This window comes from Hippoglossus stenolepis, chromosome 17 (genome assembly GCF_022539355.2).
Source record: "Hippoglossus stenolepis isolate QCI-W04-F060 chromosome 17, HSTE1.2, whole genome shotgun sequence".
Lineage (NCBI taxonomy): Eukaryota > Metazoa > Chordata > Actinopteri > Pleuronectiformes > Pleuronectidae > Hippoglossus > Hippoglossus stenolepis.
Window position 1 is genome coordinate 8,525,454 of NC_061499.1, and position 27,885 is coordinate 8,553,338.

Genomic DNA, 27,885 nt, shown 5'->3' on the forward strand with positions numbered 1-27,885 from the left:
CACAGCCGCCCCAAGTGCAGGTTAGGTTTGGGATAAAATCGACGGAGCAGGCTCCTCATTTTGTCAGGTGTCATCGACGCGGCTCTGTGATGTGAGAGTTATCTGGGCGTCCCGGGGGCAGCAGGAGGAGCTGGGACAGGGACATCCGTCTTTAGGCAGGTCAGTCAGTGAATGACAGAGGTGACAGGGGAGGGAGGCAGGACTGTAGGCGAAGGTAAGAGGGCAGATGGGCCAGTGCGTCTCTCCCCCCATGTTGCTTTACTCTGCAGTCTGAGCTGTGCAAACCCACCATTAGCCTGTCACTATTTGTTCTTTAATGATAGCAGTGATTAGGTTGAACAGCCCTGTGGGACAGTGTTGATTGAGTGTGGGATAGAGATGCTGTCGCTCTGTGGATACTGAATTATCCCTGTCATTGTGTGTTGTGTCATTATCCTCATTACTGCTTATTTTTGGACAACCTTGAGAACCTAACTAGCCAAAATAAACACATGATATCATGCTAACACTGGTGAATCGGGGCTATTGAGTAGCCTGGTAAGTGTTGTCTCTCAGGACTCACTCCCACACATTTGGTGTGACATGCCTTCATGCTCCGTGTCACACTGTCAGGTTCCCTAAATGAATCAGTCAGCACCACTAGTAACTGTTTCTTCTTCCCTGCATGAGATCTTATTAGTTTTTAACCGAGAACATGCTCTAGATTACAGAAAACCCCTTTTTTTTTTAATGCTGTTGCCAAATTCGGCTAATGTGACTGCCCTGACCTTTTAGGACATCGGTGAACATAATCGCACTCAGTTGTTTTTTTGATTGTAGCCTCTGTCGCTGTGACTTCAGATGAGTTTGCCAAAACCCAAAATAAGAGGAGACAGAGGGGGATGAAGGGAAAATAGCAGATGAGGAGAGAAGTGGAGAGTTTACCAGAGGAAAAGGATGAGGAGGGTAAAAATGGATGAGCAAACAGAGGAAGCCCCGGAAGAAAGGAAAGATGCTCAGGGAACCAATATAGCAGCGTTACAGCAAACTTTCCCTTGCAATCCTTAAAATAGGAGTGTTGCGTAAAATGTGGAACAAAACAATGTACGTAATGCAAATTATTTATAGAATGTAGGCATTGTAATGCCCAGAGGAGAGGTGTCGTTTGAGGTTTTCTTTTTTTAGGTTAAGAGTCTGTTTAGAGGAGCATGAGCAGCATTTACAGACGGTGATTTGAAAATGCTGCTCACTGATACAAGGCTGCAAATATATTGGGTCTTTTAAGGCTGTGTGAGTTCATAGCAGTTTGGACGGAGCTTGTGCGCACATCGGTGCGAGTCTATGTCCAAGTGGAATCCATTTCCATCTTTTTCCTTGCCAGACCGTTCTCAGGTAAATGTTGTTCGCAGCTCTAATTACGCAGTTTGGCAGGTGAATTAAAAAATGTGTTTTGTGAATGAATTTGCAGCTTGAATCCCGAGTCTTGGTTTGACCTGTTTTCAATGAGCTGTGACCATCTGATCACACAACTGTCAAGTCAAACATTCACCTCCTTAGATCTCAGTGATGTTTGGATTCAGACATGGAAATAGACTTCTTAATTTTTCCTTTAGTTGTGACTCTAAAATTCATAAAGTGCTTTTCTAGTCTTAATGACCACCCACGCATTCATGCAGTGCATCTACAGTTTGTGCAGCACTTTCTCTACGAGAAAGGGGTTCAGTTTCTTGCCCAAGGACACTTCGGCATGCAGAATGGGGAAGACCGGGACCAAACCGCCGACCTTCAGGATAGAGGACGGATCTAATATATATTCGTGTGCTTACTTTTGTCCCGTAAGTTTATCTACAGTGGAAGCGAGTCACATTGACAAAAGGCAGGATCTGTAAAATTCCACTTTCTTTTGCGTTTCTATACATCGTCCAGTTCACTCCTTGGGACTTGTTCTGGCATTGCCCTAGTTTGTATCTGCAACCCTCCAATTTTACACCTGGCTAATTTATTTTTTTATTTAAAGCCTCCTGCACATACACACACACACACACACACACGTATACATACACATACAGAGACACATGGGCCCACTACACACCAGCACAGAGGGAAAACGGGCAGAAACACAAAGGGCGACAGTGTGTGATTGGTGTGAAAATAAGTAAATATGGGCTTTGATGTCGGGCGCGCTCTTTCGGGAAGAAGCCAAGAGGTGTATATGTAGATGTGTGCGTGTGCATGTGTGTGTGTGTGTGTGTGTCTGTAAGAGAGAGAGTGAGCTGTTCGTGCGGGTGTGAACCGAGGTGTGTTTACCCCTGAGGTAGTGGTATTTCATCTCTTCCTGCATCAGTTCTGCCCTGTAGGGGGTAAGAGGTATGTCTGTATGTGTGTGCGCTGGAAGATCCAAATAGCTGCGCTCAGGTTAAAAAGACAGGAAGGAAGAGAGAAAGAACTTTCTTCTTTTCCCTTTTTTGTGCCTTTTTTTGCAAAGCTTTCCTCCCGACGTGCTCCCGTGCACGACGCTCAGACCTGCAGATTCCTGCTTTCTTCTAAATCAGAATTACTTGATATTTTCCCACTGCATAAAATCACTGTCTTTAATCAAGCTGTTGCTGAAACATGAATAAATGATTGCTATTTGCACCGCACATGACCTCAAGCACTCAGGGAGTTGTAGCCGCTGGTTTGCAATAAAAAAGGGTTAAAGTGGCTGTGCGCATACAGCATGTACACAATAAATAATGTAAATCCCTTGTTAGATATCCTTCCAAAACAAATTGTGATGAGGAACACAAACTGCATCAACACTGTCACACAAGTATATAGGCTTTGAAAAAGCAACTTTCTCACTGCACCAACTTTTTCTTACAGTAAACAACATTGTGGCACAGCAGGTGTCCGTCAGGTGCCCAATTTGGTGCAAATGGCCGTTTGCAAGAAACCTCGGAGAAGCAGAGATGCTGTGCGGACCTGCCTTCGTTTGTGCATAATTGCCAAGCCTTGCACAATGCGCGGGGGGAGCCTCTGTGTGTGTGTGTGTGTGTGTGTGTGTGTGTGTGTGTGTGTGTGTGTGTGTGTGTGTGTGTGTGTGTGTGTGTGTGTGTGTGTGTGTGTGTGTGTGTGTTTGAAAGCAGAGCTGTGAAACATGACATTACGGTTTTGCCTCTATAGACGTGTTGTTTCATCCAAGGCCACAACTTCTTTTTCTAATGTTTTTATTCAACTTATGTGGAGATTTTTTATTTGCATTTCACGTCACGGTTCACAGACACACAATTAGAGGGACGTGAGAAAAAAAAGAGGGGTGTTATAAATTCATATAACTATAATTTCCTGACGGATTTAGCTTATCCGTCATTACTCGTTCGCTTCAGACAACATAATTTCTCATTTTCACTCTCTCTCAATCACGGTCCGTTCATCTGGATGTAGGCGCTCAGTTCATTATCACACCTGCGGTGAAACACAGTCACTGGTATCGTTTCCCTTTCACACAATCTGTCTCAGCTTTTTCGGCCTTTCTCCGAACGGATGTACTTCACTCTCTCATCTCTCTGTTTCTTAATGTCTGTCTCTCATCCCCTCCGTGCGTCTCTCTTTTTCTCAATATTAATTCAACGCCCCTCCTCGCTCCCCCACCCCACCACCACCACCCCATCTGTTTCTCTCTCAATTCTTCCTATAAATGTCATTAATTCAGCGCTGATAACCAGCTCCGTTCTTTTCAGCTCAGCCTGGTGCATATTATAATTATAATCATTACATTGTGCTGTACAATATTCAGGAGTCAAATCCCCCGGTGATATATCTCTCTTGAGTCTTTTGGAGCTCCTGTTCTTTGTGGCGTATTGTGCCCACAATAGCCTGTAGAGATTATGTCTGCTTGCGGCTAATACACCTGTGACTGGCATTAATTGATTCAACCCCCCCCCCCATTTTCTCCTGGAGTGGTCCGTCCAGGCATGTGAGTGAAATGCTGTTTAACACCAAATGCAATAACCTGCCCATTAGGACGAGTGAATTTAAATACGTACTATCTGTCAACGCTTTATAAGTTATGCGTATCGTACTCAAGTGACGAGAGGAGGCTGATTTGTCGACATTCTTGTTTCTCTCCGTATTTCTATCAAATCTATATGCACCATATACTTTCATAGCTCTCCAGCTTTTGCCTTAGAGGTATTACAGCCTGTAGTGAGATGCATTGCTGGGTTTAAAGTGCAATTTAAGTCTCCTCCAATGATACCAAAGCCTTGTAAATTGGACTCAATGGGGAAGAGATCTTCAAACAAACCGTAGACACTGACGAGGCTTCACGTGAGCCTGAGGTATTCCAGCTGGGTCTCGGATTGTTTTCCGAGTTTGAAACAGTATTGTTCTCTGAATAATAAGCGCACCTCTGGCATAATTGTTTTATGATGCATATATTGCTTGACCAGGCCATCTGCGCCGAACCAATTTAATATCTGAAGCCGTCAGATGTGTTTCTGGAGGGAAAACTGCTTTTGATTTACACCGTTTGATGGTGTTTGAATCAGGTAAACTTTCTTTGTCCCCTAACGTTTTAACTTGTGACTTTTCTTTTAAAGACATTCTGAGGTTTTCTCTTTGTTTTCCGTACAGTAAAGCACATAGACAGTAAAGTACTCATGTTTTGAGTTTGAGTATTTGGTTTTTGGACAAATGAATGTCCCCAGGGTTTAGAATATACTCACAATCATTATGTCTTAATGGATTGATTGACGTATTCTTTGTAACTGTAATGTAGGTGTTGTGCATTCACTGTATTATATGAACCCACCTGATTAAGTACAACTTTCACATATGATTATTTTCTCCTTTTTGTTCTTTAATCATGAGGATATATAAAAGGTTCCAAAGAAAAAAAATTCTAACAAATAACCAATAATTTGTATGACCGCTGACTCCATACTAATTAGCTATTTGTTGGCAGTGTGACCCCTTTAGAAGGACAAAGAACCTCCAGTTCATAAATATTCATGGTTGGCTTTACATAATATGAGCGAGACACACACGCTTGCATTTGGCACTCGTCGTGAAACCTTCTCGTCATTGCAAGTCATAATGTGGCAATAAAGAAGGTAATTTTGTGTGTGTGTGTGTGTGTGTGTGTGTGTGTGTGTGTGTGTGTGTGTGTGTGTGTGTGTGTGTGTGTGTGTGTGTGTGTGTGTGAGGTAAGAGTTCATGGTCATTACGTTTCCTGTGTTTTCTGTGCTTTTGTAATTAAAGCAGCAACAACAAAGTATTTTGGGCACAGCTACAGCATCAGAGGTTGTGCATCACGGTTTTAGTGATAAGTGATTAAGTCCACATTATCCTGAGAGTAAACCCTTTGTTCCTACCAAATTTGAAAAGGACTCCAAATAAAGGCACTTTGATCTTGTGTGTGTTGAGTTGTGCGTACACCGGTGACACCCACGTACCCTTGTTCCTGGCTGCATCTACTTAACCTTGCTCGTTTTTGATAGCCGGCTAATGAGAAGTCAGGGCAGTGCAACAAGTCAGCCAGTATACCTTGGATGACTCTCCTGTCTGATTATATTGACAGTTCAGTGTGTGTGTGTGTGTGTGTGTGTGTGTGTGTGTGTGTGTGTGTGTGTGTGTGTGTGTGTGTGTGTGTTATAGAGAAAGAGTGAGAGAAATTCCAGTAATCCCAGTAGCTAAACTGGTAATCCCTTCAAGCTGCCCATTAGCTCCTTGACACACACACACACACACACACACACACACACACACACACACACACACACACACACACACACACACACACACACACACAGGAACACGCAGTTCCTCCAGGGCAGTCACCCAGGTGACAGGCAGACTGTTCCTCAGGGAGGGATCACTATGATCAGCCACAGAGCTGGCCCACTGCCCCTGGAGGAGGTAATGGAGACACTGGCTGGCAATACATACAGATTAAAGGGAGGGAGACAAAGGCAGAGGGGGAGACGAGGAGGAAAACCTGAGAAAGGGAAGGTAAAAGGGAAGGTAGGGCCGACTGGGAGGACTGGAAGGGGAGACGGGGAAACAGGGAAAATTGTCTGTCGAAGGGACAAATAATACGGAACAAGGATTAAGGGGACAAGGAAAAGTAATTGTCAATTTTCTGCTCATTAAACTGACCTCAGCATCGGTTGAGGTTATTTAGAGAACTTGAAGCTGTGGGATACTTTCCTCTCAACTAGACAAGAACAGCAGATTTCTTCTGTGAGTTGTTCATACAAACACTTTCCTCTGTGTATTCCTTGCTGCTGTTTCTAGCTGTGAAATGGCATCAGCTGATCTGTGCCGCGGTGTTTTTCCTTTGAGTTAGCATCCCCCAACCAAGGATTCATGGAATGGACTTTCTGAAAAACACGGTGCCTTTGTGGATATCATGTCTTTGTTCCTGAAATGCTTCTCTTCCTCCCTTGATGTGATGTGAGAATTAGTGTTTGAACTCCCATGGCCCTTGAAACTTGTATCTGTCGCAGGTTTAAAAAAAAAAAAGCGCTCTTCGTTTTCTGCCAAACACACTTTTTATGTGGTAGAGAATGTGGCATTTGTTGAGACAAGCCCACCTTGCCTGCGTCTCCTCACCACCCACAATCCCTCTGGAGTTTAGTAGTGAACCGTGTGGGCAGGAGGAGACATGCTTCTCTCATTATATGGAGACAACCAAACAGGAAGCGCTACTGTTGTGAGTTATTTATTTTGAACGCCGCACCCGTCAGCGCTCCACACTGACGTGGGACGACAGTCTTTAGTGTGGCACATAACACAAACAGTGAAACATCAGTCACACCTACTCAGCCAGAAAGTCACTGTTAGAGTAAAATCACCATTTAGCCTCTGTGTTAGTGTTCAGTTTCTTTATATCTCTGTAAACAGATACACAACATGCATAATTTTGATAACTATGTCAACTTCCCTTAGTGCATATATTTAGTGCAGATACAGATATTTAGCGTTCTGTGGCCCTGCTTTATGTAATGATCATTGCTTATCATGAAAATGTTGCCCTTGACAGCCTGAAGAAAACAATAAAATCACAATATGTGTGTGACTTGTGGCAGAGCTGGGCCCTGTCCCTCAAAAAGGAGACAGGTGATGTACAATCTGTTCAGTATGCTTGTTCAGCCCGTGTTCGACTGTGGGATTGTGGGAAAACTATTAAATGGTATGATATTATAGTCTCGGTCAAATGTATTCTTATTGGGAACAGTTTGTGCAGGCTGACTCTGTGTCCTGATGGGGATCCAAACTAGTTAAGCAGAGAGATTGATGCTTGCGAGGACGTAGAGCAAAAGGTCGTCTGCATATAGAGACACTTTGTTCTCTGTTCTCCTCTCAAATGCCGACAATATCTGCAGTGTTACAAAGAGCAACTGCCAGCGGTCCGGTAGCTCGTCGGAAGACGATTGGCTGTGACAGAACTTGACAGATTCCACAGCCTGGAGCAAAACTTGAAATAAAACAGTTTTTAGTATTAATCGTTGCATTGAGGGATGTATATTATTAATTTAATTCCTGCTATAAACAATGACCTCTACTCAAAATGTTTCAACCTATACAGACGTGCTGACTTGATTCTGTCAAATGCCTTGTTGGTTTCTGAGGATTCAATACACTGAGGGAGACAACGGTATATAAAACAGATGTAAGAACAAAAAGGGAGTGAGGGTTTCTAATGAAGCCTGTTATTCACGAAAGGACTTCTTCCAGTCCGTGTGCAAAAACCTTTGCTAAAATCGTCTGTGTTCAGTCGACCTGGAGAGTCATGCATACCTTGGGGGAGAAAGCCCATCTGATGGATTCAGACAGGACTGTTTGTAAAGAATTGTCCAGGTAATGGCTCTGACCCATTTTTTTTTTGTTTGCAAAGACTGTTTTCACCTCAGTCAGGGTGCACTTCATTTCTCCACCAAGTGCTGAACACATTTGAGTTTATTTTCACTCCCAGTCTTGATGATCATGTTAAGATTTGTATGTGTATATATCTGCCCCAATAACACCTAACCCTGACATTTCACAGGATGAAACTGCTTTAACTGCATCCTAGTAAAACCTTTTAACTTCTACAGCAACATATTATGTAGCAAATTGGTTAGTTTCTCACATACAAAGTTGATGTTTGAAGTTACATGTGGGAAACTAAACTAAACTCTTTGAATCTCCAGCCTGGAGGCGGATCGAGCGAAGGAGCACTGACATAAAGGCCCAGACACAGAGAGAGTAGCAACAATGTGTTTCTCTCTGCTCTGTTGCTCTCTCCATTATCCTTCAAGACAGAAATACAAGAATTCAATTAAAAGACCATGTACTGACCTTAACACACATGCACATGCGTGAACACACACAGTGCTGATGTATCAATTAATCACTGTCTGTCATCTGACCATTATAGCCTATGTATTCTCACTGGACCATGGGAATAATAAACCATGTGTGTATGTGCGTCTTTATAAAATGTCATTCTTCTCTATAATGACCAGTGTTTTGCCCAGCATTTTTTAAATGTTAGCTCAAGCAGGCCCCATAATAGGTCTTTTTTTGTGTGGTGTGTGTGTGGGGCACCTGTGTGTGTGTGTGTCCGAGTCATTAGTATGCAGAACTGCGTGCGGCCCTTGTGTTATTAAACATTAAAACTAGATGACAGAATATGGCCTGAGCCCTGGAGCTAAAACTAACATTCTTGGACACACTCAGAGAAACACACACATTCAAACTGGCAACTTCAAGACACCCACACACGCAACTTTGAAAAAAAAAAGCTGAAGCTATTTTATATTTTAATATTACAGCAGGACGAAGGATGTCATTTACTTTCACACAAAAGCAAATTAAAGTCACTGACTCCGGCCGGCTCATTGCTATTGATGTCATGATCTGAACAGGGACTGAAGAAATTTGCTGGCTTTGTGGATTGTGATTTGACCACAGTCTCATTTATTCAGTGTGCCACACTAAATAAAATAGGTACAGCTGATTATACCAATAAATATGGTACATGCAAATCTGCACAGATGGTTTTAAATGTTACTTTTATTCGGCTCTATAGCTCTATTATAATTCTAATTATGAAAATCTCTCCCGACGTCAGGCCAATGAACAATAAAAATGAGGCCCCCCCAAAGAGCAATTTTAGGAATAGAACCTGTATTTTCAGTTTCACAACCTTAAATCTTGGATATCAAACCTAACAAAGCTCAAAAACCAAAAAATAAATAAAAAGCTTCGCACAGAATTACAGGATGTAGAAAGAAAGCTGTCCACATGCAGTACTTCCTGCGAACTGAACTTGAGAGCACTGCAAAGTACACTTAAATAGTGGAGCCCTGCCATTACAGTTGCATTGAAAGCACAATAGCTTTTTATTCCAATACAACAAACTACAGATGATACAAGCGATTGTCTGCTTTCTTTCCTTTGTCCCTGCAGCAATCTGCCAGCTTTTTCAACATGCACCTCTCTGCCAAAACTGTAAAAAGATATCTATCTCACAGTGATGTTATAGCATTTGCGTGCTTGAGTGTATTCACACAAAAGGAAATGTCCTCCAACTGTGTGGCAACGATGGTCTGCTCCATTAAATCAAATAGAGTAGCTTCTGCCTAACTTAATGTGTAGCACACACCGGGCTGTAAAACGGTGTTTCACTGCCCCTGGCCGGATGCTTAAAGTCTGTGGTTGCACCTGGAACATCACAGCAATGGGAGACAAGTCAACGCACTGGGAGACTTAAAGGCAACAGATTTATTTCAGGTGGTATTCAGTTGTAAAAAGGCAGTTTTTTTAAGATGACAGGACAAACTGCAAATATGCGATAGTTCACTTGGCCAAACAAGGAAAGAGACGTTTCAGAGCAGAGAGCTGCAGCTGGACTCGCTGCTCATCCCCTCCGCCCTGTGTTTTGTTTCCATATTGTATATTGAATCAAGCTTCTGGCAAACTGCCGAGCTCATTTGTAAAGAGTGCTTCCAGAAATGTCTTGATTTTTTTTAGCAAATTGATTGAAAGGCTCACAAGAGGTGATTTATTATATATGAAGAAACTATATCTAGGGTAGAGACGGATAAATCCACATCCCCTGACCCTCACCACCGCCTGAAGGCACAATTTTGTTTTCCAATTACATTTTTGTGTTATTTTTCTTTTTTTCTAAACGACGTTGCAGCTTGCTGGAACTGTAACACTTTCTCTCAGTTTGTTTATTTATTTTTTGCATTATGATAATTGCATCCTTTTATTTGGCTCATTTTGTTTTATCCAGAGACTTCACACAAGGAACACAATGGTGTGGAGAATATGCCTGTGGTTTTTGTTATCTCTGTTTTGTTATTCTCTATTCGGATTTGTGTTTGCAATAAAAAAACAATTTCGCATAAACAGGAGAAATGGGCCAAAAGCCTCCAGGCAACAAGCCATGTTAGCATGCAGGCATGTACATCTGAGTGTTTTCCAACATTAGTGCGCTGAATGTGTGCGTAGGTTTAATACTCTTCGTGTGTGTGTGTGTGTGTGTGTGTGTGTGTGTGTGTGTGTGTGTGTGTGTGTGTGTGTGTGTGTGTGTGTGTGTGTGTCCACTGTTTGACTCTGTGACACTTTATGTTGTGTAGTCGTCTGTTGCCTCTAACAAGTCAAATAAGTAGTTAGTACCGCAGGCAAGGTTACAGACGGGTACAAGGTTGTTTGTTGCAGTAAAACATGATCGCTGACCTCCAGAAAACATGTTAATGTTATCGGTATTATCTGGAGCTGAGACACGTTTCACTGAAAACCGACCGTTTTTACAGAGGTTCCCCTGCGAGCTAGATCTCCTGTTCACTGTAGCACAATTAAATGAATCACACCGCGCATTAATACATTATTGTTTGAGGGGGTAAACAAGATGTTTACACAAAAAACACAGTCAGGATTAAGAACAGGTGTATTCCATGCTGCCTTTATTAATTTACCTTGGAGCCAGTGACACGTGATAGTTGAACTGAATATTAACAGTCAGTCTGACCCAGGACAAGTAAGAAGTTCTATCCACAGCATTATACAGTACTTGTTTTATATATCCAAGTAAATAAAGTAAACTATTAGTACAGGAATTGTCAGGTAATGATTCTATCTACCCTCCTACGCTTCATAGTGAACTTTGGTGAAACGATGCATCAGTTGGGTTTGATCAGAACCTCACTTGGTCATGAGTTATGGAAAGGAAAGGGTCTAGATATCAGTGTTTTCTACATGTGTCAAATATTCAAGTTGATTATTTTTTCAGTTTGGTTGTTTGTGTCCAGGAAGGCATTGTTGGTCATCTGACTTTTATCCGGCATTCTCCCACAGTCTAAAGACATGTGGGTTCGATTGAATGATTGACTATGAGTGTCAATGTGAGCATGAATGGTTGTTTGTCTCTGTGCGTTGTTCCTGTGATCGAGTGGCGACCTGTTTGCCCCGCCTCTCACCCAGTGTCAGCTGTGATTGGCTCCAGCCCCCACTGTATATAGACAATAGATGTATGGATGATTTATTCACACTGTAAAACCTAATTTACAATGTCATATCAGTTTTATTGGCATTTATTTCCCTGCTGTCAATTTACCATCATGGTTGGCAGCAGAATTAATCGTTTTAACAATTAAATTTCTAATATAACTAAATAAATCTGCTTTAATATTTTCTTAATTACTTTTCTGTACCATTTATACATTGCTGTAGAATATGTGTCTGCTCTGATATGTTGAGTTAGTGTTTTATGTGTGTGTGTGTGTATATACATCCCTCATCATATTTCTTCTCCCACATTCTCCCTCCGCCTCTCATCGTCCCATCTCATCCTCTGTCCTCCTCGTCTTCCTCCATCCATATATCTCTCTAACGGCTGCCCCTTTAAGGCCCTGTCAGCCCTGACACCTCCCCTTTAAATGCCATGAGAGACACATGCAATCTGTCTCGACCCATCTACAAAACACAGGTGTGTGCACTCGCCACATTTGCGTGCGCCCCACATTAATGTGTGTGTCCTTTCCCGTCCGTGTGTTCATGCGTTTGGCCCTTTCTGCATTATGCATGTCAGGTCTAACAGTAAGTGATGGCGTCGCCAGCAGCCTAAACAAGCTCTTTGCTCAGGGGGGCAGCACTTCCTATCTATCTAACTGCCTGAGAGAGAGAAGGACGGAGGGAGACAGAGGAGGGATGGGAGGGGGGAAAACAACATTTATCATTTAATAGTGAAAGCAACTATTCCTCTCTCAACAGTGGAAGGGTGCTGTTGTGTTAGAGGTCTTAGGAGGGAAACTGAGTCAGTTTAACATAAATAGGTCTGTTTTTAAAAAGTTAAAATCTGTTCTGGTTCCAACACAGTTAATCCAGGTACTGGCCTGTGTTTCAGCCAGTGTCCCAGTGGGTCTGTTGAATGCACAATGCAGAATGTGCAAATATGTCAAAGTTAACGTTATTAGTGTATAGATATGTTAGCGCTGAATTATTTTAATCCGGATATACAGAGCAGCGTAGGAGTGACAATTGAAATATGTTTTTGTATGTGTTATATATAACTTGTATTATTCTATATCCTACATTACATCTAAAAATTACTCTTAAACTCACATCTTGACAATCTGGTAGATAAATTCAAATCAAAGACAGTCTATAGAAATGTGAAAGGGTCTTAATCGCCACCTGGTGGCTGGTCATGAATTCTGCCTCCTCCATGTTTACATATGGACATGGACCAAACGAAAAAAAGGCAATGTCCATCTCAAATGGATTTTTGTCAAATGTGGTTTCTGTCGTTTTATGTAGTTCTTATCACACTGATGTTTGTTCAAGTGTTGATTTAGTTACTTGATGTGATATAAAGGGGGAGACACTGAGAAGTACAGATACGCATCTCTATACCATGTCTATGGTTCAAATAAATAGACAGATTGACAAAAATATATTGTTACTATTGTCAGAGCTTTCATCCTAAACACACGTTCAAATACAGACGATTTCAAATGTTTGAAATCTGCATATAAAGCCGCCAGACCGAGCATTTTATTCCCCTCCACAATTATGGATTGAGTCCTTAATGTGCATCTGCTAATGTCCCTCTGATTCTCTGCATGTTTGTCTTGGTACCTCTGGGGCTGACAGGGAGGTTAATCCACTATTCAACCCCAGTGTCTCTCCTCGGGGGTGCACACAGAGAGCAGCGGCGCTCTCCAAAGCTCTGGGACGAGAGCCCCCTCCTACACCGCCTCCCTCCTCTGTGCATGATGCGCCACAAAAAGGGCTTATCGTCCCTGAACATCTCAGCAATGCTCAGACGGATTGGAAGGAATGGATGTTTGCACTGCTGGGTGCCAATAAGTGTGACAAAGACTGACACACACACACACACACACACACACACACACACACACATATATATACTGTGTGGTCTGGCACATGCATATGAGCCCTTCAGACGCACACTGCTGACATATGGCTGGATATAAGGAGGGACTGCACATGCTGGCTGGCGCACAGATTTCATATTTTATATACTCTCGGACAAACACGCGTGTGGCGAGCATCCACCCAAACCAACAGACAAAACTCCCTACCACTACTGGATGCTATCTGCTGGAAGGAAATTGGTTTTCTCCCATTCTGACTTTCAGTCTGGTGTCGCTGTGAGTGTGCCCATGGGCATTCAAGCATTAAGTGTGTGCGTACAGGGGTTGACAAGGTTTACTCTTGGCCTTTTTTTGCGAACCAATCTGTGCGGGTTCGTCTTTTGTTCGTTTCCAGAGGTCATTGAATCAGAATATTTGTTCTTTTATTCAGTGTCGTGGTTAAATACTCACCTTTTCTAACCCCCGGCAGATGTTTTATTCATTTTCAATTGTCAGGGTCTTACAGCGGCGACAGTGAACGAGTATTCAGTTACACTCAAATTCCCTCTTGCTGTCTTGTGGTCATATTGAGAGTTTTACTCGTCCTATCGTACATTTTAGAGACTTCAAGTCCAAACATCTCTTTTTCGACTTCCACTCACTCTTTCTCCCCTCGCTCTCTCTCCTCCGGCCTGTGATGAATGGATCCAGTCAATGAGTGGGGTGTGAGGGTGACCTGGCAAAGGGGGGTGTTTGTGCGATGTGTCTTTGTGTGTTTTTGGTCGTCCGTGCCTCAAAATGTACGTGTGTGTGACTAATGTAATGGATGGCATGCCACCGTGGTCAAGGACCCCACACTACACACACACACACACACACGCACACCACACACACACACACACACACACACACACACACACACACACACACACACACACACACACACATTCAATTACACCAGCACACGGAAGCAGACAGGGTGGGCAGAGAATGAGTGATTTATAAGACACACCAGTGACTATTGACCACATGTACAGTAACCTGAAAAATGACTCTGTGTGTGTGTGTGTGTGTGTGTGTGTGTGTGTGTGTGTGTGTGTGTGTGTGTGTGTGTGTGTGTGTGTGTGTGTGTGTGTGTGTGTGTGTGTGTGTGTGTGTGTGTGTGTGTGTGTCACTCAGGCGAGTGTTCTTAATCAATCACTCACTAAAGACCCTGAACTTTGGACACAACTAGAGGAAATAAATCTACTGGACCTGACGTGTAAAAGAGCGAAGGGGAAGAAAATAAAGAGCAGAGGGAAGAAAGACTGTTTTAGTTCTTATATTTTTTGGATTCTGCTCAAGTTTAATTTTAATAGAATACTGTAAAATTAATTAGTGATTTTAATTTTTATTATCTTAACCTTCCCTTTGAATAAACACTTGTTGCATCTATCACACATGTTGTGCCTTCAAATTCGTAAAAACTAATGGTATGCCGACACAGCAGCAACACAGGCAAACACAAAATCAAGATGAAAACGCTGTCAGACAACCGTCCTCATTCAATCTGTACAAGTCAGAAGTTGTTCTTCAGATGAAACGTAAGACAGATACATGCACGACTTGAAGTCCCCCAACTCACTAACGCCCCCATGCCACCCCCACCAAGTCTGAAAGAATGAACTTGATGGATTCGGTATGTGTGCGTCCCTGTCCCTGTCCGTGTCCGTGTGTGTGTGTGTGTGTGTGTGTGTGTGTGTGTGTGTGTGTGTGTGTGTGTGTGTGTGTGCGTGTGTGCGTGCGCGTGTGTGTGAAAGACTTTGTCAGATGATCACATGAATATTAACAAGTAACTACATGATGAAACAACACTGAAATAAGAGAAAGTGATGTTCCAGAAATTAAGTAAATGCAGCGTTCAGACGACTAAATAACAATATTGGATTGTCTGGGGGGCTTTGATTGAACAGATTTTGTTTTGTTGGTAAATGGATCAAATATGGCAGATTTCATTCTGGAATAAATTACATTTTAACGGTGTGAAGTGCGTAGTGGCCCCGAAGCCCAGATGTTCCCCACCACTGACCTTAATCTGACCCACTGGACCGTGAAGAGGATGGATTGGATTTTTGAAAGAAATTAATTTCTAAACAAGATATTATGAGGAGTCGTTCATAGACTTACATCATCATTGTTTATCTTTACTCTTTTGTCTTCATTTTGGAAAATTTAAAAAAACAAATATGAACAAACGGCAGGCGAGAAGGGAATCAAACCCAATATCAATTTATATTCAAGACAAAGGGACATAATTCAGTCTGTAATGTGTGAACCGAGAGGGAAGTTGGGCTGAGAAAACAATGTGGGGGCATTTACTCGTTAGAGGGGTTTTATTGGTGTACACATGGAAGGCAACCTGCCGCATTGGGAAAGAGAGAAGGGTAGACAAAGAGTTAATGGCCATGAAAGTGACACAGTTCCCAGTCTCCCAATGGAAAGAATCAGGGAGCCAGAGAAGAAGAGAGCGAGGGAAGCGAAGGAGAAAGATAGATGGAGGCACACGGTGAGAGACTGGAGGAAGAGGAGGTTCGGAGCATTTTGTTTTGTGCGGGTCAGACTGCTGGGTCAGTATCAATTCAATAAAATACACACAAACGAGGTGACATGCACACACACAACCACAGATGTACACGCTTTCTAACTCACAGAGACGTGCACCCAGTGGACTTTCTGTGCTTCTGTGGTTAGGGACTGGTAGCTACATATACTGACACTAACTGAGGGGAAATACACTGCTTTTAACTAACTACTATGTGTGTTGTGAGGTTCTTTATACCTTATGTTATTTTATCCTAGAAGCATTCACAATGGCCTCGCCTGCAACAGATTTGATAGAAATGTTAAACGTGTCTGTCTTTTCATGACAGTCCGACACAACTCAGTTGAATTCAATTCCATTTCATTCACCGGCTGTGGCGCCAAATCCCAACATACATTATCTCAAGGCACTTTACAGAGAGAGGTCGAGACCTTGCTCTATTACAGAGAGGCCCGACAGTTCCCACGACGAGCGAGCACTTGGCGACAGTTGAGAGGAACAAAATCCTCCCTTTTGATAGGATGAAACCTCCAGCAGAAGCCGACTCAGTGGCCATCTGCCTCCACTGTTTGGTTTGAAAGGAGATAAATGGGGGAGAGATGATAACCAGGGGAGAGGGGGAGAGTGAACAGAGAGACCAGAAGCAGTGGTGGAACTGCCGTATTCAAACACTGCCAGACTGGTTAGTGTAATGACAATAATGACAGCATTACTCATAGGTGTCGTGTGGTGGTAAATATTCACAGCAGCAATGATAACAGCACCAAGTAACAATCGGCATCATGACGATAATAACAGGAGTGTTGAGTTGGAGCGGTGGGTCTACATTCTGGTGCAGTGGAGTCAGAATGAGGACATGAGGTTAAGAGTCCAAACTAAGGAGAGAGAAGACACAGTTATTCAGGACAATGATATAAATGTATGGGGGAGAGAGAGGGAGTGAATAAGAGAGTACTCAGAGCACGATGGGAGTTTCCACACTAGTCTTAGCCTATAGCAGCCTTATCTAAAAGGAAAGTGAAAAAGGGCTGGTTGCACAGAAGAGGAACTGAAGGTGCTGCCTCCCATTCTACACTCAGAGACGCCAGCAACACAAGTCAAGTTGCATTTTGAGAGTGAAGGGATCTACTGGGATGACACAGTACTATGAATTCTGAACTTACAGTGAAGCGTGGTCATTTTGGCCTTTGTCCGTAAGGAGAAGGATTTTGAATTCTGTTTTCTTACAAAGAGCCACTCAAAAGGAGATAAGAAATATGATCTTTCTGTCAAGTTCCTATCATCACTCACCCTACGGCCATTTAGAAAACTTCCACTTCTCAACTTTAACTCTGTGAGGCTTTTCTCTGCGTTAGATAGTTGATAAACAGAAGTCCATTCTGGGAGTAACAGGACCCGTTTCCCACTTCTGTTTTTATGAGATTAGAAGTAAAACACGACAGGTAATCCAGGCCTTTTTGTCTTTAAGGTATTCCTGACGTGTGACCTGATGAGTTTCATCTGGGTTCATAGATAAATACTGCTGGGTGCCATCTGCATAGCAACGGTAATAGGTTGAGAAGTATCTGTCTCAGCTCTAAACCCTGTTGAACGCTATGACTCACTTTTCGTGTGCAACAGCGAAACACTGTTAACATGAAGACACTGGGATCCTTCAGATAAGTCCCAGTGATTAGTGGTAGACGTGTAGATAAGTACTAGTGTGGTCCCTTAAATCCCAATAACATGTTCCGGTCTCTGTAATTGAATCTTGTTATTGATGGTATTAAATGCAGCATTAAGATCGAGGATAGAGACAAGTCCATTGTCTGAGGCATGAGAAGATTGTTAGTGACCTTCAAACAGCACTTTGATGCATTTAAATTATGGTTCAACGTCTTTGCAACATGCATAAATTGAAATAATTAAATTGTTCGAGGATTTTAGAAACAGTGGGGAGGTTTGATATAAGGTAGGTCATTGGGTCGTTTGGGGAAATAGTGTTTCTTTTCTTTTTAAGTAGAGCTTTAATTACATCAACATTAAAATCCTGGGGTGCATAGCTTGTTAATAAAGATAAATTGATTAGATCTAATATACAAGTGGTAATTAAAGGTGAAATCCAACAGCAGAGTTTGGAATAGGGCCGGATTATTTAATTGAATTTTAAAGAGGTCCAGTTAGCAGCAATTTCCTCAAGCAGAGGTCCGTAACATTGTTCCCGGGTCGGTGGGGCGAGGTTAGGGAGGAATTATTAATGATATGAAGACTAATCTTAAATAAATGCAACGTTATATATAAAATACATAAAATTTAGCTTTTGAAAAGGAGTTTTGCCTTTCTTCTGTTTTATTAAATCCATTTCAGTTAACAGTCTCAAACTATTTAACACAATATAACAATGGAACAGCATCCACAGCTCCTGTTCTCTTTATTTCCCTCTCATATCCCACTCCCCACATCCCCAGCCTGTTTCTCAGACTATTGAAACAAAGTGGATTGTATTTTTTTTTACTCAGACGTTGGCAAGAGGAGAAGCGAGAAACAAATTGTCCAATGATGAAGTCAGCCAAAGTTTTTTTTCAGGACTCCCTTGTTACATCTTGGACAGCTATGTCCTTAAGTCCATCACACTTTGTGAGTGATTACACTGTGTGCCATACAATACAACATTGGTAAAACAAGACTTATAGTAAGTGGATTTGAACCATAATGTTCCTCATCCTCCCACAGCCATCTGACAATGCAACAGCGTTTGGCTGCTTCCCAGGATCTTTGCTGGGTTGGACGTCTGCAGACATCTCGCTGTTGCCACTCTGTAGCAATAAGTCCATTCCTCTCTTACTTGGATTCCTCTTGTATAATTATTTTCTCTGACAGTTAACATTTTTCACACGTCAGTCTTCTTCAGCTCATCATCTGTGGCGGACGTAATTCTTGGCTCTTTGACAGGTTTTCTTCCTGTTTGATTTCCGCAGGAAAGACATCAGGGGACGATAAGAAGTTGTTTTCACTTGTGATGCGTTTATTTCCTATTTTGCAGCAGAACATGTTACAGCAGCCTTTTGAAACTCCTGCAGTTTAAACTCAACACAAACTTTAATTGCTGATCAATTCAAACTTACATTTTTTTAAGTACGATGTTATTTTTATTCAAGGCCTATAGGAAAAAAGCCTGCCATTCTACAACCAATTAATTAATCCAAGTATATTTGTATAAAACGGTTAGTTTAAGGTCTACAGTGAATCCCAAGCATATGTGACGGCAAATCTTTAGATCTCTATCTGATGAATCACTGATGTGATTAAATGAGACCTTTCATATCCTATATTATTTCGTCTGAAACAATTATTTCTGAACACGGCACTGTCTCACTCTGTGCCTTCCTATTTCTAATATTTCATTTCGTTTAGATCATAAACCCTGTCTTTCCTTCTGTAATGGCGGAAATAATACTGAAAAATCATTTGTTTTTCCCCCGTTGGCAATGAAGAGACCATCAGATACAAGTAAAGGAGGAAACGAGAAGGAGAAAGAGAGAGAGAGAGAGATTGTCTGACAATCGCATTAGCCAGACTGCATGGCTGTTTTTTGGGATAAAATAAAGAGAATGGTGTGGCTTTATCTGTTTGTTAGTGTGTGTATGTGTGTGTGTGTGTGTGCGTGCGTGTGTGAGAAAGTGTGTCACCCTTCTTCATGCTTGTGTGTTTGTGTGTTTAAGGCAAAAGAGAGAGAAAGTATTCTGCTGATATTAGCTAGTTTGTCATTCACTTGCTAATGTGATTTTACTCTACACACCAAACACACACACACACACACACACACACTCCCACGGGAATAGAAATGGAATGGCAGACACCCTCTGTTCCATCTGTCTTTCACTTTTAGTAAAATATTATGGTTTTACCTCATAAATCTCAAAACACATAAATCCCAAGATAAATTGTCGCACAGGAAATAAAAATTGCTGTGTGTATGTGTGTACGTGTGTGTGTGTGTGTGTGTGTGCATGTGTTGAAAGTTTGTTTCGGTGAGAGTGAAGCATCACAAATAAGATTTTGAAAAGGCATGGGGAGAGAAAGTGAATGGTTCAAGGCTTATTTACATAACGTGATATTTGCTCTTTGTTATGCTCGCTGGTGTTTTGATCAAGAAGCTCCTTACGGAGCCATGAATGCAAACACTGCTTCAATAGGATCTTTCATTTGCATTGGTTTCACTGGTGAATACGTGTTGGAGCAACTCATCGCGTTGAGCTGGAGTGTTACAGAGATATGTCAGGCTGCACACACACACTGGCAGATAATACAGCCAAGGGAAAGAGTAAGCAAATGTGTGGAGTTTATTTACAGAGGCAGAAGCACAAGCATGGGGCTAAAACATCTAAATATAAAATGAATACTGTAAAATAGTGGCATTCGTTATTAGCTGGCTTTAGTGGTTTGCCTTTTTTTCGTAATGGCTGCAAAAGTGACACAGAAATTACACTGCAATTAGCCATTTTTCCTCCCTGTCACAATAAAGTAACACAAGGCAATTTCTACAAAAGACGTACAATCATGCAGAAGCTGCATCACGCTGTTGTATAGTAACCACTGAATGATGTGTGAGTGAGAGAGCAGCGGCCTGTGTGGGCGAGGGAGCGGCGTGAGTTAGTGCCTGTGGAGACGAGGACGTCGCTGTAGAATTCTGGTAATCCATCCATTCAGCGTGATTGTGTGTGTGTCAGTTGATGGGTAGCTGTTAGCTACGTTTGTAATTAAACTACAAACGGCCACCAGATTGAAGTGCTAGAGTGGGGTGGACCCTGATTTGCATATATGTAGGAAATGCAAAATGCATGCAGTTTGATTTGTGGTCTGGGTAATGGAGACATACGCTTTTACTTAGTCTGTTTTAAAGATGCCCGAGTACAATACCCTAAAGCACGGTGTGTCACAGTGGGTCACATTGGTATCTATGCATTAATGCTTCAGAGTTCATGCCACTTTAAAACTTATTAAACAGTGTTGCCCCTGCTGATACTGTTTTGAGTGTTTGGTACAACTGAACATATTTGAGTGTACACAGTGTGTGCTTAGTCTGTCCCTCTAGCATATTACACCCCCTCAAACTCTAAAATTCCATAATCCAAATGTTTGTCATGAAACAAAATCCCCTCGTCTCATTCAAATGTCTTAAATGAAAATCTAAACCTTCCTTCCCCGTTTCCTGACTGGGATTTATGAATATGCTAATGTTGGGCCACCCTCACAGCTCACCTGCAGGGGAGGAGCCTTTTCCTGAACCTTACTGAGCCCCTCCCACAAGTTGACAGGATTGGTTTATTAGTTTTGTGACATCACAAACCCTGGCTGCCAGAATACCTTTGCTTTGTTTTGTCCACTGCAGTTTTAAGGTGGAAATACACAGCCAGGGCACCTAATCTCGCTCATAATGTGTATTCTATAACATGAAAGAGAGAAAGCAAACATGTTTGGGTTAGGGTTGGATGATTTTCACCACAAACCTTGTATTTAACTATATTGTACTTAACCAGGAAACTGTGTTTTTCAATTGACCTCCAGAACAGCCAGATTGCATACATGTCATCCACTGGTAATGCATAGCAATGTGTTACAATGCTTTATAGTTTACATCAGCACGACTCCAAACTTGTGAATGTGCAGAAACCTGCTTCATGCTTCATTTCCCATCGAGGCTAAGCATGGTGACACACTCCATTACACACACATCTTGCTGGCATTCTTAATGTTATTGGCCTTAATATAGGAGATATTGTATGCAAAGATAACTGATGGGAGGAAAAAATTAGGTCAGGAGGGTCAGTAAAATAATTCAAAGAAACTCAAATAGTTAATGGGTAAATGGAGAAATAGGAGGAGAGACAAAGATTAAAGCGGTGGAGATGAGAGGAGCCAATGACCAAATATAGGAAGGCAGCACTGGCAGAAATACAGATAAGATATAGATTAGGGACAGAGTGAGAGATTAAAGAGATGGTTGGGGGCTTTTAGGAAAGTGGCCACCATTTATACTTTGAGCGGAATTGGACTAGATGAGACAGAACAAAGAAAAAGGAGTAAATCAGATGGGGAACCAGACTGGAGATATGAGGACGAGCCAACTAAAGGAGACAGAGGAAAGTTAGACCGAAGGAAGGAAAATGTACAGTGAAGATTAAAGCACGGCCGGATGGGGTAAAGCACAGTTTGCATAAATAGGACGGTGAATAGACAGAACAAGTAGAGAGAGTAAAAGAGCAGGAACAAACTCAAGTTGACAACGGAGAGAAAAGTAGCAGTAGGTAAACTGGAGAGGGGCGATGCAATAGGAGGTGGTGCTGTGGTAAAAGGATGAAAAGATGATAAAGCAGGTCCACAGTGCAAAATAGAAGCCAAGTAGGAGGGAGAAGAAGAAGCTCAATAAATTAACATGTGGAGATGGATAGAAAGATGAGAGGATAGTTTGAGAGGAGAGATGGAAGTAACTGCACCGTGTGAATGCTTTAAAATATTTCCGAGGCACTTTATCATCACTGTGGACGTGTGGTGTGGTAAAATCTCACTTCTTAGGGCTCTTGAAAAGGTTGAGGCTGCAGGCAGAGACCATTTCCCTTTAAATAACATTAGGCAGCTAGAAATTACCTTTAACAAGTCACGAGTACGAATGTTGCGAGGAGAACGCTGAATTACAGCACAAGACATCCCTCAAGTGTCCTATTTGTATGATGAAAGACGAGGTGGGACGCACAATGAAAGGCAAAGACGAAAACACTTAGCAGAAAGGTACACACAGTTCTGATGAGCGATGGAAGGGTAGATCAGGAGCAGCTCTCACATCGGTTTCAGAGAGATAAAGAAGACAACTCCCGTAATAATGAAAGTTACAATAGAGTTTGGGTTTACCCGGGTTGAAACGTATGAGGGAGAGGGAAGGATAAAAAGGTGGACGGATGCCAGACGAGCGAGGCGGGTGGAGGGTAAGACAAATGATGAAAGTGAACGTAGGAGGGAAAAGTAGAATACAGAAAGGACAATGATCAAAGATGGAGAATATCAAGAGAAATTAAGGGACACAGGTGAATAGGAATGATGCCAGGCGAAAAGAAAGGGTCACGAGGAAGGTAAAAACAGGTGATATGAATGCCAGGTGGGAGAGGGTGACGGAGAGATGAAGAGGAAGACAGGAAGAAGGGAGATCTGGCCGGATTAATCCCACTGACGGAGAGGAAGTGTGTGATGGTGGTGGTGGAAGTAGAGGGGAAGAAAAGAGGGAGCTGGAAGGCTTAATGTTGCAGGAAAGGACGGCACAGTATGGATTGACAGAGGAGGAAGAAAAGGAGGAGAGATGAAAGAGGAAGGGAGGGAAGGGAAGGGGAAGGAAGGAGGGAGGTGAAGTAAAAAAAGGAAGAGTGGTAGCTGCAGGAGAAGATAAGATGTGTCTCGGTGGCAGCAGGAAGGTTTGGCTCTTTTCCATTCCCCCCCCCCAAAAAAAAAAAACTGGCCTTCCATCCCTCCCTCACTCCTCTTCCTTATTCGATTCATGAGATCTAAAAGCTGACGCCACACCTGGGCTGCTGTGCGTCAGCAGAACAAGCCTCCTCTGTGTACTGCTTGACTCCTGTTTTATTGTTCACCTATCTGCACACAGATCCATTTCTGTATTACTGCTCGGCTGACCGTGGCTCTTTTTTTTTTTTTTTTGTAGGTTCACTTTGATGTTGTTGCTTGATTTATTTAAAAGCCCCCATCAAGTACAGGGTTCTACTGCAGCCACTCTTTATATTTTCAAATAATGGGAAGTTCTTTAATGTGTGTGTGTGTGCTGCTTCACAGACTTTTCGCCAGGTCGGGATAAAAGCAAGCATGAGAAAAAGGGATTGTAATGAAATTGGCAATGTTAATGTTATTTTTACTGGCAACAGTAAGATAAAATACTGGAAGTCATAATGTGTATATGTGCAAAGAGCAGCAATTGCAGTTTCACACAAACAAACACCTTTTTGGATCGTGCATCAAAAGTAATATTTTTGTTTCACTGGTGTATTATTTTCAGTGTTTCCCACATAATTAATGCACACAGCTATACAATGTGGCAATGAAGTAAAACAGCAAATTAGAGATCACTAATGTTATTTTGAGAAGTGTAAAACAATATTGATTCATTATGAAACTGTGGAAGGACAAATTAGAATATGGCAGCTTGCCACAGTCTAGATAGCTAGTGGGAAGCAAAAAACAAATTGTAACTTGCATGACAAACGTTGTGTTGATGTAACCAAAATAAATAATAAAACATATCAAAATAAGGTTACAAAGTGTTTTACAAATTTCATGGGAATAGAACTACACAGAGAGACACAATATTAAAAACAAACACCTGCTAGATTTAATAGACTTTCCTATTTAAAAAGAAAATGGTTTGAGCAATGATATAAAAACAGACAAAGTCTTGATGGTAAGAGCCGAGTCACCCTCAGTTACCAGCCTTGACCAAGAAACTACTAACACTGTTGAGAGAGCTAAGATTGCTGCTTGGGGCACAGGGAGTGAGTGGCTCTGTGATATAATTGGGTCCAGACTGTGATGAGCTTAAAAGTTATTAAAATTACTTTTAAATTTATGCTAAATTTAACCACCAGCCACTGAAGGGAGGCAATAATAGGAGAGAGATTACAGTTGTGAACAGTTTGAACTTCTTGACCAGTAATAAAGAGGTCACGATAAATAATATCTTTAATGCCCGAGATGCTTGTTCTTCTTTGTCCCCTATGAATGTGTCTGCACATCAATATGCTAATGTCTTTGTTTCTGTATCTGCACAGGCTGTAAGGCTCTTTTATGTAGTTAACAATGGGGGTGGGGTCAGGGGCTTTGTTGTCCTACACATTTATCGGCCTGGTAATTTGTTGATCATGTCAACTCGTTCCTCTTTGTGTTTCCGCAGGCTAACGGGCTTCCAGGTTCCTCCCCCGGTCACGAGCACGGGGAACGTGTTCTCGTTGAGGTTGACCAGTGACTTCGCTGTCTCTGCACATGGCTTCAAACTCAACTACGAAGGTCAGAAAGTGTCTCTGTGTGTTTGTACGAAGGAGCCGCGCCTCAGTGCCGACCTCTGCAGCTCAGGAAACAGGGAACAATGTATCTCGGGAGCCTCTGCGACTGCTTACTAAATGTCAGGTGAAATTCCAAAGGTCACACGGGGCTGTGGGCACGAGCCACGCGAGAAAAAAAGGGGCAGTGAGACGACTAAAACGCAGCTTTCGTACACCACTTGTTTTTGAATCCAGAACTAATTTAGCAGGATGGATTATTTTAATTACACAACCTGTGTTGAAATTAGCAAGACATATTGTATTAAAAACCACACAATGAACCGTCAGAGCATGAGGCTTCTTTTGTTGCGGTGCAGATGTACCTGGTTTCTATTCAATCCAATTCCTTTATTGGGCCATTCAGATTTTATAAGTTTTCAAGGGGATCACCAAGGCAACATGTCTTTGACTCACTTCCTCTCAGCAAAAGGAAAAGACTCGCTCACAGATGACATTCATCCCCTTTCAGAGACGGAGGCTGTCAAATTGGGCACGACACATAACGAGAACATATTCCAAAGGCTCTACATTATAAATGTTTTGGGGCAGAAGCAAAGAGTTTTTGTGTTGATTTTTGTGTCACAGTATCTCACTCTAGAAGATTTTGTGGTTTCGTATAAAAGTGATTAAATTTGACAAAAATGTAACAGTTTGACTTATGAGCCTGCCAAACAAACAAACATTATAAACACACACCAACTGGGTAATTTTGGGAGAACAATACAATATATATATTTGTTTTTTAAGCTTTTCTAACAAAGACAAATGTAGAGATTAGTTCCAGAGGGAACGTGGTCCACTCCAGTGGGAGCCGATGCCTCCTTATTCACCGTCTTCCTTTAGGGCCCGAGTAAACAGCACGACACCGTTCTCCAGAGATGAAAAGAAGAGATATGGATGGCTGAAGTGATGGTTAAAATTAGAACCCACTACGTACCGACACCATGTCCTGTGCGCATAAGGATTTCAGATTAGATTTTAGATTAGGATAACTTTGATGTCCGCAGTGAGGCTGTTAGTTCCGGAGCAGGATCAGACTTTTCTACCTGAGCACACGCGTGATACCGAGCAAACCGACACAACACATATTTATCTAGTGTCTTACTTTTCTTCAAACAGATCTTTTAGATGTCAACAGCCGACAAGCTGACAGCGCAGTCGGACCCAAGTACAAACATGATCCTATATGTCATTTGAGAGTGACACATTAATTTACTAGGCAGTAGATGAGGCATATTAAACATAAGACTTTGGTCAAATCATATACTTATTGTAATATGCCAGTACTCGGTTGTAGTATATGAGATATATGAAAGTTGCAGGGTTACACGGATGGTGGATGAAATGTAGTACTGTGCTACATACATGCTGAGATACAATGAATATGTACTGTGGCTAAATACTGAATATACTGTAACCAAGGTAATACATGTGATGGGCTTTTCAAGAAACTAAAGCTATAATAGAAAGCGAGGAAAGGACATTTTAATAAGGCATGCATATTTAAAGCAGTATTCTGAATTAAATTCAGTCATTCAGGCGCACAGCGGGGAGTATTCTCTTTAAAGAGATTGTATCTGTATTCAGGCTTTTATTCCTCAAGTTGTTAAGTTTAGTTAAAAATGTTGGCCCCGAAAAAGTAGGACACCAGGCACGGAGAGAGTTTAACAGTCTAAGTTTATTGGTTCAGGAGATGGTGAGGAGGGATAGGCGAGGCAGGTACAAACCAGATTAATAGTTTCAAATATTTGAGAGAAAAACACAGGTGGAAACGAAGAGCTTATCCATAGCCTTGTTACCACAGGAGTAAACAAAATGATCCCGGTGAAGACTGGAGAGATGAACCAGGCTTAAATACTGCAGCAGCTTGTGGAATTGATGAAGGAATGCCGTAAATTGGTTGGAGATGAAACAGCATCAACACAGACAGTGTGAGAGTCAAACTTGGCAGAAAAGAAGACTTGAAAGAAAAGGAAGGTGGATGCTGCCGAACAAAACTGGTGTAGATTGGGATAGGAATGAAAACCTGCAGATTATTCCAGACAAGCGGTTAACACCCGTAAAGACCACAGTAGAAAGTGGATGGGTGTCGGGTGGTTGATGCTTTTGAAGCACCAGAGGTTATTTATTGTAAGACACTTTTACATGTTGTAGTAGCAAAGGCAAAGGTGTAGATAATGATGGTTGAATGCCATTAGCTTCTTCAGTGTCATGGTGTTTTCCATTATGGCCACTATTGTCATGGGGACGTGGAGCAGAACAAAGCCATCACCATTACTGATCATTTTTTGTCAAGATGTTTGCTGTGAAGTGCTTTAAGGACTAAAGCTGATGTGATATTTTATGTAAATTGAATATAAACCAATGTTGTTTATGTTTGTCATGTTGCCATAAGTCACCTTTGGGCACTTCCTGTAAACTTAACCTAAACATGACCTCTACCTGGCTAACTGTAATCCTAACCCCGTCCCTTATGCTAACCTCAACCACTGACCCAAATATCAGTGTTTTAGCAATTCATTCGTCTGGGACTTGTTCTCAAATGTACCCTATGGCTAACACACACACACACACACACACACACACACACACACACACACACACACACACACACACACACACACACACACACACACACACACACACACACACACACAGAGCTGGTGTTTGTCAGCTCTGATTGCTGCAGAAAGTGATACACAGCTAAACTCTCCCTTTGTGTTCTCCTCTGCCTCCATTTTGCTCGTTTGTATGTAAGTTGGTCATTTGGCAGCTTTTCATCGTGTTGATGTGTGTGTGTGTGTGTGTGTGTGGCGCGCCGCATAATGACAGTATCATTGATTGCAAAGTGCCTGGGTTGAACTCGGCACAAACGCTGTGTCAGGGTGCGCTC

General features: G+C 42.1%; 1 protein-coding gene across 1 annotated transcript in view; it reads left to right on the forward strand.

Annotated features, from left to right (window-relative positions):
• The window catches only part of csmd3b (CUB and Sushi multiple domains 3b), a 318,096-nt gene that overhangs the window by 76,680 nt on the left and 213,531 nt on the right, over positions 1–27,885 (forward strand). Inside the window, exon 3 of the mRNA XM_047344329.1 lies at positions 24,845–24,957. Within this exon, the coding sequence (XP_047200285.1) occupies positions 24,845–24,957 (113 nt within the window). The remainder of the gene's footprint in view (positions 1–24,844; positions 24,958–27,885) is intronic.